The 18,010-nt window shown below is 42.2% G+C and overlaps 1 protein-coding gene across 2 annotated transcripts in view; it reads right to left on the reverse strand.

Moving 5' to 3' along the window:
• Positions 1 to 16,170, reverse strand: part of KL (klotho) — a 42,948-nt gene extending 26,778 nt beyond the window's left edge. For both annotated transcript variants that reach the window (XM_066582917.1, XM_066582908.1), the window contains exon 1: positions 15,285 to 16,170. In XM_066582917.1, the coding sequence (XP_066439014.1) occupies positions 15,285 to 15,986 (702 nt within the window). In that variant the 5' untranslated portion in view covers positions 15,987 to 16,170. The remainder of the gene's footprint in view (positions 1 to 15,284) is intronic.
• Between the last annotated feature and the right edge of the window lie 1,840 nt (positions 16,171 to 18,010).

Here is an 18,010-nt window from a genome sequence, read left to right on the forward strand (position 1 = left end):
TGTCAGTCGAAATGTCGCTATCTGCGGAATGTAAACACTGCCAGAAGGGGAGCCGCAATGCTGGAATGTTGGGGGTCTGGAGTCGGTGCGTATAAGTTATTTTATTCTTTTTCAGAATTACTTGCAGCTTATAAGAAAAAAGGAACTCAGACAACCCCTTTAAGGCTAAAATAGTTCTAGTTGTTGAGGGATTAAGAAGCCAGCTGAACGTAACAGTTCTGTATTCTCTAGCCCCTATATGTGACTATAATTTTTGCTGTTCGTATGTCCTTATAGAATAATTGTCTTTACAAGACAACCCCTTTAATCATTGTATCCTTGCTGTAAGGCATACCTATTTTCTTACCAGAGCAGTGAAGATATAACAGAGCTGCCCCTTCGTTTCAAAGGTTGGTGTGGGTTTAGCACCCAGGCCTCCATCAATGAAATCTACTGACATCTCCAAAGTTCCCTGAAATGATAGTTACCCTTTAACCATGAGGATACAGATAAGCATGGTTGTGTCCTGGTAGTTTAGGACTAAACAGAATGGCATTGTGAACAGCATGTGGCCCCCAGTCTGGAGGTTATGCACTGGCTGCTGTAATGGACTGACTTCCTTTTGAGCTTATGGTGGATTTGTGCATATAAAATGCTACTAATGGATGGCTTGGTACCATTCAACATCATAGAGGAATAGGTACCAATGCATTAATTATAGGGATCCATGCAGATCTAGTTGCCTAATGAATCCTCGGTACACAAAGACATCATCACCTTTCTCAGATGAACCCCAAACCCTGCCGGATGTCAAACATTATTACCATCCCCACACTTCGGAGTGCATAGTGTTCTACCATGGAGCTGACAAACAGCCACCAGATTTCTTTCTCCACTTTCTCTTGTTGTTTTTTTTTTTTGAAGGCCTTGGCTATTTGTCTATCCCACTCCTCCAGACTTTCTTCTCTGGTCTGCTCTTCTTTTATTGAGTAACTTGTACTCTGCCAATAGAACAGATTAATCTCCAAAGTAGTCTCCACTGTTGGCTAAAACCTGAATTGCTCTCTTTCAACCTGTTAGTTTCAGTCCACCCTGTTCAGGTTAATCCTGCCCACTATGCCACTTGAACACTACCAGTGGATGGTTCGGTACCATTTCAACACATAAACCCAATGTCTATTGGCGGATTTGAATTGTGAAATCCACAGTTGATCTACAGTTCAAGCCACCCAGAGGGAAGCATGTGCGTCTGCACTTGAATTTACACATGCAGATTGGTTTTCCGGATTCCGCATGCGGAAAACAAATCACAGCATTCTCCATTTTAGTGCAGATTTCATGCGAACGGCTTCCATTGAAGTCAATGGAAGCCGTCCAATCTGCAGCCCATCCGCAATTGACATTGCAGACAGGCCGCGGATTCCGGGGCAAAGCAGGAGTCTGAAAAAAAAAGTACTGCACATGTTACACTGGCGTGTTGGCCGGCACGCCTGCACACATCCACAGTACAGAAAAAAGAAGATCTGGACAGGTATGCAGGGTCCTCGGTCTAAAAATATATAGTGCAACGTCTGAGGAGTGGGCACTGGCCTAGGAGACAGCGGGGGTCGAGTAGTTCACTTGTCATGGTGGCTCTATCATCTCCGACCCGCAGGGCAACCAGGGAAACGTCCAAGGGCGCGGGCAGACTATATTAAATAGGGAAACCCCACAAGTGGATTACCTTAGTCCTTTGTCACGGGTGACGCCACCATTCTTTCCTCCATGGTGATCTCTCCAGGAAGCAAATAAGAGCACACACACACACGGAGTAGAATTTAAAGGCCAAACTGGGAATGGTCTGTGAAGCCATTTCCTGGGAAACTTGAATAAACAATCCACAATACTCCTCTTTACATCCACCGGCAATACAGTGAGGGATCAGAACACGTGAAGCGACAGGGAGGAAAACACGGGAGAACAGGGTGACTTACACAGGCCTAATTATCTGAGGTTCCCTTTGCCCAGACTCTGTTACTTGAAGAACTCCAGTAACACTCTACTGGTCCACTCTCATGGTTCTCTACAACCATTTACCTCAAACCACATGGTGGGAAACTCCACTTGTACTCCACAGAACAGGGGGAAGACAAAGGGGGTTCGAGGCATTAAAGGGGTATCCGTTCAGCCTCTTCCATCTCTTCTTGTACTCAGACTAAAGGTGTCTGAGTACAGGCCCCAACTCTCTGTCTCACTCAATTTCCTTCTGTGTCTCCAAAGAAAAAAACCCTCTCACACATCTTGCATCCACATATATATCACAAGGTCACATGACAAACAAAAAGATACTTTTCCAGACATAACCAAGACAGTAACCCATTCAGTGCTGCAAAGGTGCAATACATATCATATTCATACACATAGAAGACAATGGAAATACACAGAAACACAAGACAACATAGACCATCCAGAAAGTTCCAGAACACATGTGCACATTAACTTCTGTACACTACAAAAGTAATTGTGGCGCAAAGCATGCAAGACAGTTTTCTTGTGCAATTTGCACCAGAAAACTGTCATTTTGAATAGTAAATAAGACCTTTCTGTCTAGCTTTTTACACCTAGCGGGCAATTGGAGCAGAGGAGCACACAGAGGTGCAATATAAAACACGAGGATGGGGATTTTTCTGTTGTGTGATGCTTACAAATTGCATTTTATGTGACTTACTAAAATGGAATTTATGAGAGTAAGTATAAAATTAACTTGAATTACAGAGTGTCCCGTACATTGTCAGATTCGGTCTTGCACACGTTCAAAGGGCATCTTATCTGGTAAAATGCCATATTTCTAGATATTTTATATGTTACAAATAAGCCACTCTACGATATGACTTTAACCTTTTGTCTAGACAAAGTGAAAGCTAGTCTCTGAAGTCCAGTGACTTCTAAGAACATTCTTAGGATAATCAAATACAGTGATTAGATTTAGGCTGTATACATGGGCGAGCACGATATCGCTCCAGGAAACTCAGACTGATATCACATTGAATGGCTGTGATTGGTTTATCGAGTGCACCACAGTGATTGGCTAAGCCCTGACACTTGAGAACCAATCAGAGCTAGTGCTTCCTGGAGGCAGGATTTTTGAATCCCCTGACCAGGAAACGCTGACTGAAGACCACAAACAAATGCGGCGGAGCTTCGGAAGGACAGCATCTCTTAGGTAATGTATTGTTTTTTTTTTTTAATGCAGCCATTGCTTATTTTCGAGGTAGTGCTTATATTTCCGCCCCCCCCCCCCCCCCCCCCCGGAAAATCCCGGCAAAAGAGCGCTACAAAGCCATGCAACTTTGTAGCGCCACAAAAGCGATGTTTTCCCTCACACTGATGGTGTGATGTAAAAGCAATTTCTGCCCAGGTTTCTAGGCCCAATATCGCACTTGCCTGTGTGAATGTAGCCTTAGAAAAGAACTATTAGCAGCGCTCTGCATCAGACACACCCTCCCATGTATTCCGTTATTCTCACCCAATAGTTGACATAAGATAAGGATTAGCCCTGTATGACCTGAAGAAGTGACACTTTGAACTTTGGGAGACTTTTGCCTTATGATGCAAAAAAGTTTCTCACAACCTTGAAAAAAACAATCTCTCTGCTATAAAACAGAAGCGCTCCTGTCTAATTACATACTCAATACATCGTGTTACTGCACAATAATATTTCTCATGTAGCAGTAAACATTGTCTGATTCTCTTTTATCTTACAACTAACCCAATCTAATGATTTTAATTACTTGGCCTTCTTTTCATTATACTGCATGTTGGACTTAATAATACAATATACAATGTAACAATATGAAATCTCTTTGGGGTAAACACCTCAACTGTAGTGATGCTGGTTTTCTAGAGGAGAGGCCTTTGCAAGGAAGAAGGAGGTCTACTCAATGAGATGTTTTACTGTACTGTACCTGTACCTATACCTAGGTTCTACAGTTATACTGTGGAAGGGAACCCTCAAAGTAACCAAATTATTTGCATTTGTGCTTGGACATTGTCTATAGGAACCCTATAGGCTTTAATTAGTAGCTTGTTGATAGGGTGCCATGAAAGCCATTTAAAGGAATCTTTACCAAGACTGTAATATTAATGAGCTACCCTCCAGATAGGTCGTCAGTTTCAGATTGGTTGCAGTCCAATCTCCGGCTCCCTGGTCGATCAGATCTTTGGCGGAGCTGCTGTGCTCCAGACCTAGCACAGATGCTTACACTATGCAGAAGCCTGGCATAATACTCTAAGCTCAGTCCCATTTGTGATCTTTCTTATATTACTTAATGTGCCATTCAAGTTGGTCCTGATTTTCTAGTTTCTGACTTCAGTTATTCCTGACTATTTTTTTGTCTCCAGACCTGACTCCAGCTCGTCTGCTGCCTGCCCCGACCCGCGGCTTATTCCTCGTCCTACAGTTGTGTTTCCTGGTGGCAGGAGATGGTTGGGATTATGGAAACAGCAAATTGGGCTTTGCTGTGCTGTTTCTGTAACTCCCATAAAATGAAGGTGAAGAAAACTGTGTATTATTGTGAGTAGGATACAAATCAAGCTCATAAAGCTAGTTACTGGTCATAGAAGTAGACTTGGTATGGTAACTAGATAGGCAGCAATGACATCTATACTGTTGAATTTGAAATCAGGACATGGTATTTTGCCTTTAAAGGTATTACCTCGGAATAGGCATGAATGGCATTTCACTAGGATATGCTACAATAGAAGGTTGCTTGGTCAGCTATTGACTGTAATGGGGCGACCATAAAAAGTGGAGAATGGAGCTGACAGGAAAAGAAGTGGCATGTAGCTTTCCTGGCACTTTGTTCTGAAGTCCATGTGTGTTCAAAGTTGTCAGATTCCTATCAGTCAGACATTGATGGCATATCCCAGGATATGGCTTATATCTTATATCTAATTATAACTTATATGGCTTCCTAAGACACATCTGATATTATATTTTGGCATACCTGACCTGAATGGAAGAAAATTACTCAAGACTAAACTTGGCAGAAAAGAATGAATTATTGGCATTAGTGCAGCTGTACTGGAATGTACCAGCACTAATTAAATTTGTGTTTCAGCAGTTTATATGCCCACTTTTACAGATTAACCAGCTAGTAAACCATCAAATCCGTCCGAGTTATTTAGAATTGAATATACAGCACAAAACACAGGCTTAAAATAAAATGTTGTGTTAAAATGGCTATCCAGGCAGCGCTTACCGGGATACACCGGGGTTGGAGAGGAAGCACTACTCTGATGCCTGTCTAGTGGCTGGCACTTGTAATTACAGGCACAGCTCTCATTAAAATTAGTGGGACCCTAGCCTGCAATTACAAGCACAGCAGCTCCCACTGGATTTAATGACAGCTGCGCCTGCAAATACAACCACCAGCCACTACACAGGAGTCGGAGCAGTGCTTCCGCTCTGACCCCGGTGTATCCTGGCAGGCGCTGCCTGGATAACTCCTTCAATCTTCCATAAGTTATTGCAGACAGCACATAAACAATATATGTTACATGTTTTTCCAGAGCTACTGGAAAATTCCAGTATATAACATAGAAACATATTAACATAGGTTGTAAGTGTCACGTCCGAGCAGAGCCCAAGCACCACGCTCAGCACGGATGCAGGGTGGTGATAACCATGATAGTAAGGACCGTGCAACAACAGAGTACACCACTCCACACGGTGACAGGGAACGTACAAATGGTAGAAAAACCGTAAACACCGTGTGGTGGGTCGGGGGCACCAACTGCAGGGGAGGAAGGAAGCCTGGCTATAACTTAGCTGGGAGGGTGACAGGTCTCTACCTAAAGCGGTGACATCGTCTCTATAAAGACGGCCCAGCAGTCTTCTTTCTGGGGCCTGAATGTCCCTATAAGAACCCCTGGAGAGACGTACCGACACGCAAAGCTAAAATAGAATAGACAAACAACAAAACAACTGGAAAGGACCCAGCAGCTACTTATCTGCAAGTCGCAGAACACCAGGAACAGTAAAGCTCCAACTCCACGTACTCCACTGTGTAGGAAAATAAGCAGCACTGATCACCAGGAGAGCAGAGAATAAATAGCTACTCTGCACCTGAAACAATGGCAGAGTGAATAGAGAACCACACCTTCACCCTATTCTCATGCATGGCTAATCCAACATGAAGCCATGCAGCAAGGCAGACAGCAATAGATGATACTGCACATGATGCATTAACCCTTGACCTGCTTAACTAGGCAACAGGTTAACCTGTGTAAAAGCCACCATGCCACGACGTTGCCGCGACGGTAAGGTTAAAAAAAGACATATATCCATTAACTTCAGCCTACTATCCTGCAATGTTGACACAGACGAATAAAAGAAAAAAACATGAGATAACAGACAGTTTTCCTAATTTTAAGGAAAAAATTCCTTCTTCACTCTAAATCTGAAAAATCCCTGCCAGCGGCCATACTTACTATCATACGGATACAAAATACAAGGGCAGGTATAGCACCACATCCCTCAGCATGCAGGCAGCCAACTCTATATGGAGGAACATTGTGCAGATGAAAAAAAACACCGCTCACATACCTAGCACATACTGGGGAGAGTGGCTGCTTAGTATTATACTTGCACATAGATAAGGCTTACAAAGGGTGCTATGGAATTTGTTGGCACTATATAACTTCTGCTGGACCTTTGGAGTCCATTACTCACTAAAGGATACCCTGGTGGGAAATTTCAACTCTGAAGACTATGGCTATAAACCGAAATCGAGGGTGTATTTGTCCTTTTTTATTCCTGGTATCACATAAAATGGATTTGCATAATCTTTTGCCATTAGAACTAGTTTTCATAAGTTTCAAGACAGTTGCATGAATAACACTGAGTAGGAGAGGTAGAGGCATTGTGCTGACCATTACAGAGCTTGATGGTGTTCTTTTCATAAGCTAAGTAATGGGCAATAGAAAGTCACCTGGTAACTAGAAACCAGCCAGCCAACAACAGACAACCATCTAATTGCGGAGGTTTCTTTTGGGCTCTCACTGTAAACTCACAAGAGCTCTATCATGCTGCCTTAAAGGTTATGTACACTTTTCCAACCTTCTTTTTCTTTTGTATGCGTACAGCTCCTACACATACCTATATCTCTCCCTGGTTACAGACTACAAAGAAACCCAAAGCTGTTTGATGCTACAGCCTTCTGTTACTTTCTTCCATCTAACCTACTGCTTATATGCAGCAAGCAGAGGGAGTAGATGGACTATCATCTTAGAATTATAATGGAGGATGTTTCTTAAGATACACAACCTATAATAAAAGAATGTGACAAAAATCAGCATTACGACATCAGATAGCTATCTTGGCACAAATACTTTTTGAAATGTATTAACTTGGGTACACACGCAAACAGAAACACATACATACAGATAGAGAGCAAAGAGATGGGCTGTGCAGTTTATACACATTAAACAAATGGGGTGACAGTGGTCAAAACCCCAATGCCAAGTCACCACATATAATCCAAGAACTCCACAGCACTCCCAAAATGATACATTTTTACATTTGGCGGCTGCGGTCACCGACTTACCCACTTTGGCGGCCGCGGTGCACAGTCCTTCCGCATGGCAATTGCCTGGCTCCAGCATCTGTTTGCCCTATGATAGCGGCTTGGGGATCATGCGTGCATACCTGGCCTACCTCTTAAGGGACCAGCGTGCACCAAATTAATTCTTCCCCTATGGAGAGTGCTTGAGGATTGTGGGTCAGTTTGATCTACAACAAGTTTGTTCTGATTCTCTGATTTCCTAACATTTGGCTATCCCTGACTGCATTCCTGTCTCTTCTTCTGACCTCTGCTATATTGACTACGCTTCTATCCGCTGCCTGCCCTGACACTTAGCCTGAATTACCATGCTGAACCTGTTCCCTGTGACCCGACCTCATGCTTGTTCCTCAATGCTGAAGTGTGCCGTCTGCCCCATGGTACCCTCAGGTACCGCGCCTAGGCCTAAAGTAGAGTCAGCTGCAACAGTATTCTGACCACTTCCTGGGAAATATTCTAGGGACCCGGCATCCAAACTGGTGGCGTTAAAGGGCGAAAACCGGGGTACCTCAGGTATCGCCTCAGGACTTGGTCCAAATACATATCAGTCTGTGACTTGGTGGATCTACAGCTGCTGAATTATAATATTCTTTTGTTCACCCTGTACAACGTTTCAGCCTACTTCCTGGGGCTTTTTCTAGCAATGTGAAATTCACATTTTTAAAGGGATGAACATGATTTTATCATTAAGGTCATTTACCAAAAGTGACATAATATACATAAAGTGCAAAGACAGTAAATTTAATGTGACAGGTTCCTTTTAAGAAAAAAACTGTCTGTGGCCTCATTAGTGATATCGCATCTATTATACGTAATGTAAAACATTAGTTACCGGCACTTTACTTCTGCTCGGGTATATGCATTGCACATGGCATTGTATGCACAAAAGAAATGAGCAGCATTACCAGAACACAATTAAGGGAAATTGATCTAGTAGTTTCAGTGTAATTAGCAGGGACACACCATAAATTAACTGACACTCTTGGGAACATTAAATTAATGCTGCACATAATACTAGAGCTTCATGAGATTATATAGGATGTGTTATATACAGTATAACATAAGTGCAGCCATTCCCTTTTCACTTTCAAGTCCTGTGGTGGCAAGCAGCACTACAAATCCCAGCAAGACCTGCATTATTTTATATTCTGGGCATTGGAAAAGGGAGCCAGTGATGACATTTTTCATATGCCTGGTTTCTTGTTTTTATGGCAGACTTCTACATAATGGCATGCTATCATTTAGTGTAAGGTGATTGATATTTTATAAAGAGAGTACAAAATGTGCATTAGAGATTAAAAAATAGATAAAGAGCAGCAAATGGTGCCAGTTTTTAGCACAGAGAGCATTTGTGTCCATTCCCTGAACATGGTATTGTTAAGTTATTTCATGAGGCCAAATGTGTCATGAAAGTATGTAATAAACTAGATTACATTACTGTGGGAAGGCGAACTCGGCAGGCACCCTGACAAGCGTTATATGACTTCACTGCCCAGCTACCTTTACCTTAACAAGGTTATATCGATCAGTGGAAAATGCTGAGAACATACAATAAAGGTCATCTCACAATAAAGAGGATTCTTTCTTAAATGGATACACTCCATAATGGTACATACACTCATTGTAAAAAAATCCATCCCCTAGAAGGAGTTGTTGGAATCAAATTAAACTTTCTGTGTGATTGCAAGATTGATATAAGAGATTACAATATTAGAGCAAAAGGATAATTTATTGTGGAAAAGTGACCACTTGTAGGGAGGCTCTACTACCCTGCTGTACTGCCTCTAGCTTGGATACAAGATGTGATGGGGGGGGCATGGAGGCTCTAGTACCCTGTTGTACTGCCTCTTGCTTGGATACAAGATTTGATATGGACTGGGCATGGAGGCTATAGTACCCTGTTGTACCGCCTCTAGCTTGGATACAAGATGTGATACAGACGGGCATGAAGGCTCTTGTACCCTGTTGTACCGCCTCTAGCTTGGATACAAGATGTGATATGGACGGGCATGGAGGCTCCAGTAGCCTTTTGTACCGCTTCTAGCTTGGATGCAAGATGTGATAAGGCGGACATGGAAGCTCTAGTACCCTGTTGTACCAGCTCTAGCTTGGATACAAGATGTGATACGGGTGGACATGGAGGCTTTAGTACCCTGTTGTACCACCTCTAGCATGGATACAAGATGTGATATGGGTGGGCATGGAGGCTCTAGTACCCTGTTGTACCACCTCTAGCATGGATACAAGATGTGATATGGGTGGGCATGGAGGCTCTAGTACCCTGTCGTACCGCCTCTAGCTTGGATGCAAGATGTGATACGAGCAGGCATAGAGGTTTTAGTACCCTGTTGTACCACCTCTAGCATGGATACAAGATGTGATATGGGTGGGTATGGAGGCTCTAGTACCCTGCTGCGCCGCCTCCAGCTTGGATGCAAGATGTGATAAGGGCAGACATGGAGACATGGGGGGGACCGACTGTTATACATGATGGCCCTTCAAACCATCACACCAGCAGTGGGGACAGTGTGCCCAGCCAAGGCAGGATTGAGGCACTCACCCCAAGGTCTCCAAACAGAAATATGGCTGTTGTCGATATCTAAACTAAATCTGGATGTGTTGCTGAAGACAACCCAATTCCACTCCATAGCAGACCAGTTTTGTTGTTCACGACACAACTGTGAAAGAAAGGCATCAGTGGGTGGGTGTCAAAGACAGTACACATAATGGGCGCCATGAGACCAAATGTCCTTCAGCCAAGTGTCTGGAAATTATTCTGACAGACACAGGGGCCTGTAACGATGGTGTCACCTGTCTCTGGAATGCAGACAACAAACCAGTTGTAGCTGCTGGTGCTTGTTAGATGATCAGACGATCCTCTCTACTGGTGGTCTGTCATGGGTGACATGAACCTGGTTGCCTTGTGTGCCCCCATACATCCAGTAGTCTCAACACCTCATAACAGTCTGGTCAGAATGACCAGCTACTTGCATTACAATGATGCTCCCCTTCCCAAACTCTGTCAACTGGGTAACATCTCTTGGATTGCATCGTAGAGGTGTCTAGTGGTCAACAAGCTCTACACAAGCGGAAAAAGAGGTTACTACACACAAGGAGCCTCTGAGAGCCTTTTTATTGCCAAGGGTGGAACCACTTCTATGTCTTTAGTTGACAACACCTTTCATCTAATCACAACACAAATCTAATCATTTGTATATCTGCCTGAGATGTAACTTGCATGCCGAGTTTTGCAGCAAAACAACAATTCCTTCTAGGGGCTTGATTTTGATAAAGAGTGTATTAATGATATGAACAAAGCCTAAAACTTTCAGACACTTACATAATGTGTAGTTTTCAAGTCTTCTATAAGAATAATCTGTATTCTGAGATATTGATTGTTGCCTTGTATAGTGACATCAGATTTTGGTCAGTCACTCCATCCATTGTGCTTTAACTTCTTGCGCAAACTGAACAAATCAATAGATTTCTGTATTTATGATCTACAATTCATTAGTGGCATCAGACAGATAACATGACTAATATCCCCATATTCTGTATTACGTATTCTACTGGCTACATGATGCATTAATTAACCTGCAAAGATTTAGGAGTATGAGAAGACAATAATGCATGGAAGAGTTTAAAGGACAAGAATAAAAGATGAAAGGCAACAAAAGAAGAATACAATCATAGATCTCATGAACACATCAATGAGAAACGTAAAGGTCCCCTTGGGACACATAACATAAGTTGGCCAAACTGTCTCAACTCCCCCTGACATAATCTCCAGGAAAAGATCGATCGGGCCTATTGAATTTCAGTATCCAAGCCTTCTAGTCTGAGGGCAGTTAACGACCACTAGGAGGTGTCTGGCAGAGCCATAAGGTACCTTTACAAGGGGTGATTATTAGGAGAATTATTGCTGGAAACAGGGGACAGAGCGATACATCGCTCATCTGTCGGAGCCTTATCGGGGGTTATTTTTGATGCCACTATAGGGACACTATTAATGCTGGGGCCACTGTGTTTGGCAGAATTACTGTTGGAGCACTCTGCTTGGCACTATGGTGGCACTCTAATTGGTTCCCTTATTTTATGGGCACTGCTTACCAACTGAAGCAAATAACTGCTGAGCACAATTATTAATGGTTGGCCCGGTGTGGCACTATTACTTTTGGAGCACTATTTGTATTGTAGGGTTATTGATAGGGGGCATTAATACTGTTAATGTACTATGTGCTTGGCACTATTATTTTCTGGTGCTATTTGTGGCTGTAATTACTGTCTGATGCACTGTCTGTAATTATATTGAGGGCACTGTTTGTATGGTACTATTACTTTTGGGGCATTATCTATATCACAATTTTATTTTTGCAGAGACTATAGTTATGTAACTATTATCTCAGTACTATTGCATTTGGGCAGCACATCAGGCATAGTATTAGGAGTAGCCGTAGGATGACACTGTTCAACCACTTAGGCAGCCTGTGTTGAGAAGATGAGGAGGATAATGGAAAAGTAACAACAAACTCTGCAAAAACCAGTTGTAGCTGGAAGAAGTGTTCATGGTGGTCTGAATCAAATGTAGAAGATGAGGAAAGCGAACATCTACAATCAGAGAAGGTATCACCCGTACATCATTGTATTCGTTTTGTATTTTGCATTTGACTGAGTCTGATCAGTGCTGTGTTCTCCTTTATGTTAGAGCAACAGCACAAAAACTTAGAGCAAGGATGAGATCTCATCACCACACAATTAAAGAAAGGCAGACTGAATTACCTGTGACCAAGCATTTTTCTAGTCACGGACACAACGTAGAACATATGAAAGTTACCATACAAAAAAGCAATCTCTATGTCATAGAAAAATTTGTAAGTACAAGTTTAGAACTATCCTTTATATTCTCAAAAACGGAGTGAACCTTAGAGGGGTTTTTTTGCATCAGTGGAGAATGAGGACTCTGGAGCAGAGATAACACGCTGGCCTGGTGACCCCCTAACGCCAATTCAGAGACCATAAAACTTTCACATTCCTTATCAGTGGACTAATTAAGTATTTACTTCTCTGCTCATCCTGTTCTGGTATTTTTTAAGTGCAAATGAATCCCACCATGTCTGTGCCTTTTTATATGTACGTGCCTCTTTAGATCTGTTCCATTAAGCCTGAGGAAGAATGCTGGTAGGTTCAAAAGCTCGCTATAACATCATGTATTTTTGTTAGCCTTTAAAAGGTATCATATCTACAAGATTACTTGGTTTCTCTTACTGAGAAGAATCACATTTTCCTGTTTGAAGTGCTGAATTTAATCTAGCAATTTAATTTAAGCAATTTCCATTAAGAGCCATTGTCTTTAAAAATGCTAACAATACCTCTAATAAAGGAAACGATTATGGGTAACTGTGTACATACAGCCACCAGTGGGGCATTGAGGAAAAAAAAAAAAAAAAAAAAAAAAAATTTGGTCAATAGTCATTCCGTGTCAGTGAACAACTATTGCTCCTGTGTGAACGCACAGGAGCGACAGTTGCTGGAACGGCTGTCAGTCATTTATGCCATATCATGTAAGGGCTCCTTAACTTACATCCCATTTACACAACTTGATGCCATGTACATCTCAAGAGAAGACCCTTCCAAGTTACAACAATTGATCATCAGCTCTCTATGGTTGCCTACCCCTTTTACAGTACTGAATGCTGCTAATTACACTGAGCGCTGATCGTTCAGCTCATCATTCATCGTTTATGCAGCATAAATGATGGACGATGAGCTGAACGCTCAATGTAAATAGCAGCCGTTCATTACTGAACAGCCGCTGTGTTATGTCCATTGAGAGAGGCGGGGAAGCAAGAGGAGAGAAATCATATGCAGGCTCTCTGCTGAGAGCTAATGATACTCACTCCGATGCAGGTGCTAGTATGTGCAGGGACGAGTGTCGGGCATCGTTTGCCTGACAGTCGTACCGTCTAAAAGGGCCTTAAAGAGTTTGGACTCCACCAATCCACAGTCAGATTGTGCAGAAATGGAGGACATTCAAGACCATTATTACCTTCCCAGGAGTGGTTGACCACCAAAAATCACACCTAGAGCAAGGCGTTTAATAATAGTCCATGAGATTACAAAGCTGCCCAAGGTATCAAGCAAATAAAGACCTTTCTCACATTTGCTAATGTTATTGTTCATAAGTTTACCATCAGGAGGACACTGAACAAAAATGGTGTGCATGGCAGGATTGCCAGGAGAAAGCTGCTGCTCTCTAAAAAAAAAAATTGCTGCCTGTCTGCAGTTTGCTAAAGATCACCTGGACAAGCCAGAAGGCTATTGGAACAATGTTTTGTGGATGGATGAGACCTAAATAGAGCTTTTTTTTGTTAAATGAGAAGTATTATGTTTGTAGAAAGAAGAAAAACTGCATTATAGCATAAAGACCTAATACTACATGTGAAACACGGTGGTGACAGTATCATGGTTTGGGCTTGTTTTGCTGCATCTGGGCCAGGACGGCTTGCCATCATTGATGGAACAATGAATTCGGAATTATACCAGCAAGTTCTAAAGGAAAATGTCAGGACATCTGTCCGTCATCTGAATCTCAAGAGAACGTGGATCATACAGCAAGACAACGACCCAAATCAGACAAGTCGTTCTACAAAAGCATAGTGGAAGAAGCTAAAGTTTCAAAATGGCCAAGTCAACATGCTGCCCTTAATCCTACAGAAATATTGTGGAAGCGAGCAGCTCATGAGAGGCAACCTACCAACATAACTGAGTTAAAGTTGTCTTGTACAGAGGAATGGGCTAAAATTCCTCTGAGCTGATGTACAGGACTAATTAACAATTACCGGGAATGTTTAGATGTGGTTATTGCTGCACAAGGTTATTACACCCAGTACTGAAAGCACAGGTTCACATACTTTTGACACTCACAGACATGTAATATTGGATAATTTTACACAATAAATGATCAAGTCTTGACTTGTTTGATTTGGTTTTCTTTATCTACTTTTAGGACTTTTGTAAAAATCTGATGTACTTTTAGGCCAATTCTAAGCAGAAATATGGAAAACTCTGAAGAGTTCACAAACTTTCAAGCATCGCTGTATATCCCACATTCATGCTTGATTGTGTATAAAATCACTTTGATTTCCTTAGCTGCAGCCTCTCAATAACAACATTCACAGTGTTTGCAGATGACCTTTTTATCTTCCACCCACATTCATATCTCTAGTTACAGTAGTATTCATGTAATTACTGCAGATTAGGGTTTTGTATCTGGCACAAAATACAATTTAAGTTCTACTTTTTTATACATTTTTGATTGATCAACATACCCGACTCCAGTTCTCCAGCTCCTAATAGAAATTTATCCCTGCATGTATCTCTTCATTTAAGACTATCTGGTCTGCTCACTAATCATCAGAATTATTCATTTCATATGCATAAGCAGAGGACATCAGCATTCACATCATTTTATTTACCTCCTATTATATGAGAAGCAGCACTAAGAAACATAGGATTGCTATAACCTCTATCTATAGGTCCTGCCTATAAAATAAAAAACAACACTAAATAAGAATGGCAGGCTAAATACATGGACACAGAAATTATGGATTGATTGATCCTTCTATGCCTACATTTAAACTGCAATTTTAATTCAGCTTTTACTTATTGCATACTTCCATATCATATTCAAGTTTTGTTCCTTACCTTTATGAGATTGTGTCCAGCTTTGTACCCAAATAACTTGTCTCCTTTAATGCCAGGCGGTAAACTGCCAGTGGAATATCCATGCCAAGCAACCACATAAGGATTGTCAATGGTAATCCAATACTTCACATCTTTTCCAAACAAATTAAAGCAAGCTTTAGCATAAGCTTCAAAAATCTCCACCATGGACTCGTTGACCCATCCACCGTAGATATCCTGTAGCCTCTGAGGTAGGTCCCAATGGTAGAGGGTAACCACAGGTTTTATGCCAATCTCCTTCAACCTGTGGATAAGTGCCTGGTAATATGCATAGCCTGCCTGGCTGGGACCTGCATCTGTCCCATTAGGGAACAACCTTGACCAAGAAATGGAGAACCTGTAGTGTGAGACCCCCAAAATCTGGAGAGCTGCTGTGTCCCTGTAAAGGTTGTTGTAGCTGTCACTGGCCACATCTCCTGTGGCACGTCCATCCTTGTGGCAATGAGTGTCCCAGATGGAAGGTGCCCTGCCATCCTGTTGCCAGCCACCCTCCACCTGATAAGCAGCTGTGCCCACTGCCCACATGAAGTCCTGTGGGAAGGTGTCATAGAGGAACAAGTTATCTTTAGGGAAAGGCAGCCTTGCAAACCTGTGCCATATATTCTCTGCACAACCAGAATGCCAGAAGCCCAGTGCAAGCCACACCAGCAGTAGTACCCTCATGATAAGAAAGCTTCTTAATGAAGGAGGATGATGATAGGACCCTTCAGCTGTCAGCTCTATTTATCACCTGCATACCATGAGTTGTGTGTAATCCCCTATTGCAGGGAGGGACAAGACATTAATAATTACCTCAAGGAGCTTCCTCCTCTGCTGTGAGAAACAGCAATGTTCAGTGCTACATACAGACTGACAACCAGCAGTTCTCTCCCTCCTCCTGCACTCCACACTGTGACACACACTAATTGGACTCTCTGATGCAGGGGCACACAGAGACAAGGTGCACAAGGTAAAGCTGCAGGAAGAAGCTGCTACAAGTGACATGAGCAGAGTTCACAGAGTGCAATGAACTCGACCATGGTTGGAGTAATGAGAGAAGAACTGCAAGTGGAGAGGCTCAGACAAGTGCTAGGATTGTATTATATTTATATATTGTTACATTCTTTTATATATTGTTACATTTCCCAGTGCTGTACAGGAGGGAAATGTCAATGTTTATTGATACAAAGTGAAGAAGTAATCAATATTTATGGATGAAAATGTTTATGCATTGTAAAATTCACTGCAGAGCAATAATTAACTTTAGTCTATGGGGATTCTTTCTATTAAATAGTTTTAATGTAAATGAGCTATTTCATTTTCTTAATAAAGAGAGTGAGTGAAACCGGTTTAATGGTACGTTTTGGCGTTGCGATGACAAACGGAGACAGCACTTTTTTTTTCTTTACTAATAAAAAGCAATAGTTAAATAATGTCACTCCATAGGAAGGCTCAGTATAATGAATCATTTCATAATAACATGTATGTCAAACATGTCATTTTATGTGGCCCAACCTTAAAGGGGTCAACCAGGCAGTGCCTGCCAGGATACACCAGGGTTGGAGCAAAAGCACTACTCAAGACCCCTATTTAGTGCCCAGCGCTCATAATTGCAGGCACAGCTCTCATTGAAATCAATGGGACCCGAGCCTGCAATTATAAGTACAGCTCCCATTGATTTCAATGAGAACTATGCTTGCAATTACTAGCAGTGGCCACTACATAGGGGTCTGGAGCAGCACTTCTACTCTGACCCCGGTGTATCCTGGCAGGGACGCTGCCTGGATAACCCCTTTGAAGGAATTCGACTCACCCCGGCTGCAGCTCCGGCCTGGCGGTAGAGTGCAGAGTCTGTGAACGCTGGACTGGTGAGTGGTTACAAACTCAGCAGCCACTGCTGCCACCAGCCCGGAGCTCCGGGACAGGTGAGTGTAAAGCTTGTAGGGATGGTGCCTGGCCAAAGGCCAATAGGGGGTTTTCTATTGCTCTGGCCAGGCTGCATTTATGGGACTCCCACTATTAATACTGGGACCAATATAGAGGACACTGTTACTACTGGGGCCACTATGGAGATCACTGTTACTACTGGGGCCAATATAGAGGATACAATCCACTATGAATGAAAAATACCCCTCAAGGAAGCTGGTGTGCATAATTTCAAACTAAGTCCGTATGAGAATATACATCCTTAGAAAATACAATAGCCGTTCACTCTCATAAATAAAGTCAAAAGTACACCTTACCGCCAAGAGAGATTATCCAGATGTTCGCCATGTTCTGCACATTACAAGCCAATAAGAATAACCATTAGGTCTATATAAAGATGTTCTGCAGCAGGTTGGATACAGAATTGTCAGGTTATGATATCACAATGTGATGTCTATTTAAATATTATTTACTGACCTATCAATGGAAAATTACAATTGCTGTGTATTATAGTACTATCATTACCAGACTTGCTTGGGGAACACAAACTCCAAACTTTTGTCCTGCAAACCAATAAGCAGAGTACAGGCCATTTTGTGGCAGTCTGAAGCCTGCACACGGACTTGAATAGCCATAAAGCATCTTGTGTTTGTTACTTTAAATAAAAATACTTGACACCGCAATACTATTATCCATTGTTGTTGCTCATCTTCAGTCATTGCCAGTTATGATTCTAAGAATATTGACCTTTCCAAGAGGTCCTTCATCAGTTAGCTGGCAAT

The sequence above is a fragment of the Eleutherodactylus coqui genome, chromosome 1 (genome assembly GCF_035609145.1).
Source record: "Eleutherodactylus coqui strain aEleCoq1 chromosome 1, aEleCoq1.hap1, whole genome shotgun sequence".
NCBI classification, from domain to species: Eukaryota; Metazoa; Chordata; class Amphibia; order Anura; family Eleutherodactylidae; genus Eleutherodactylus; species Eleutherodactylus coqui.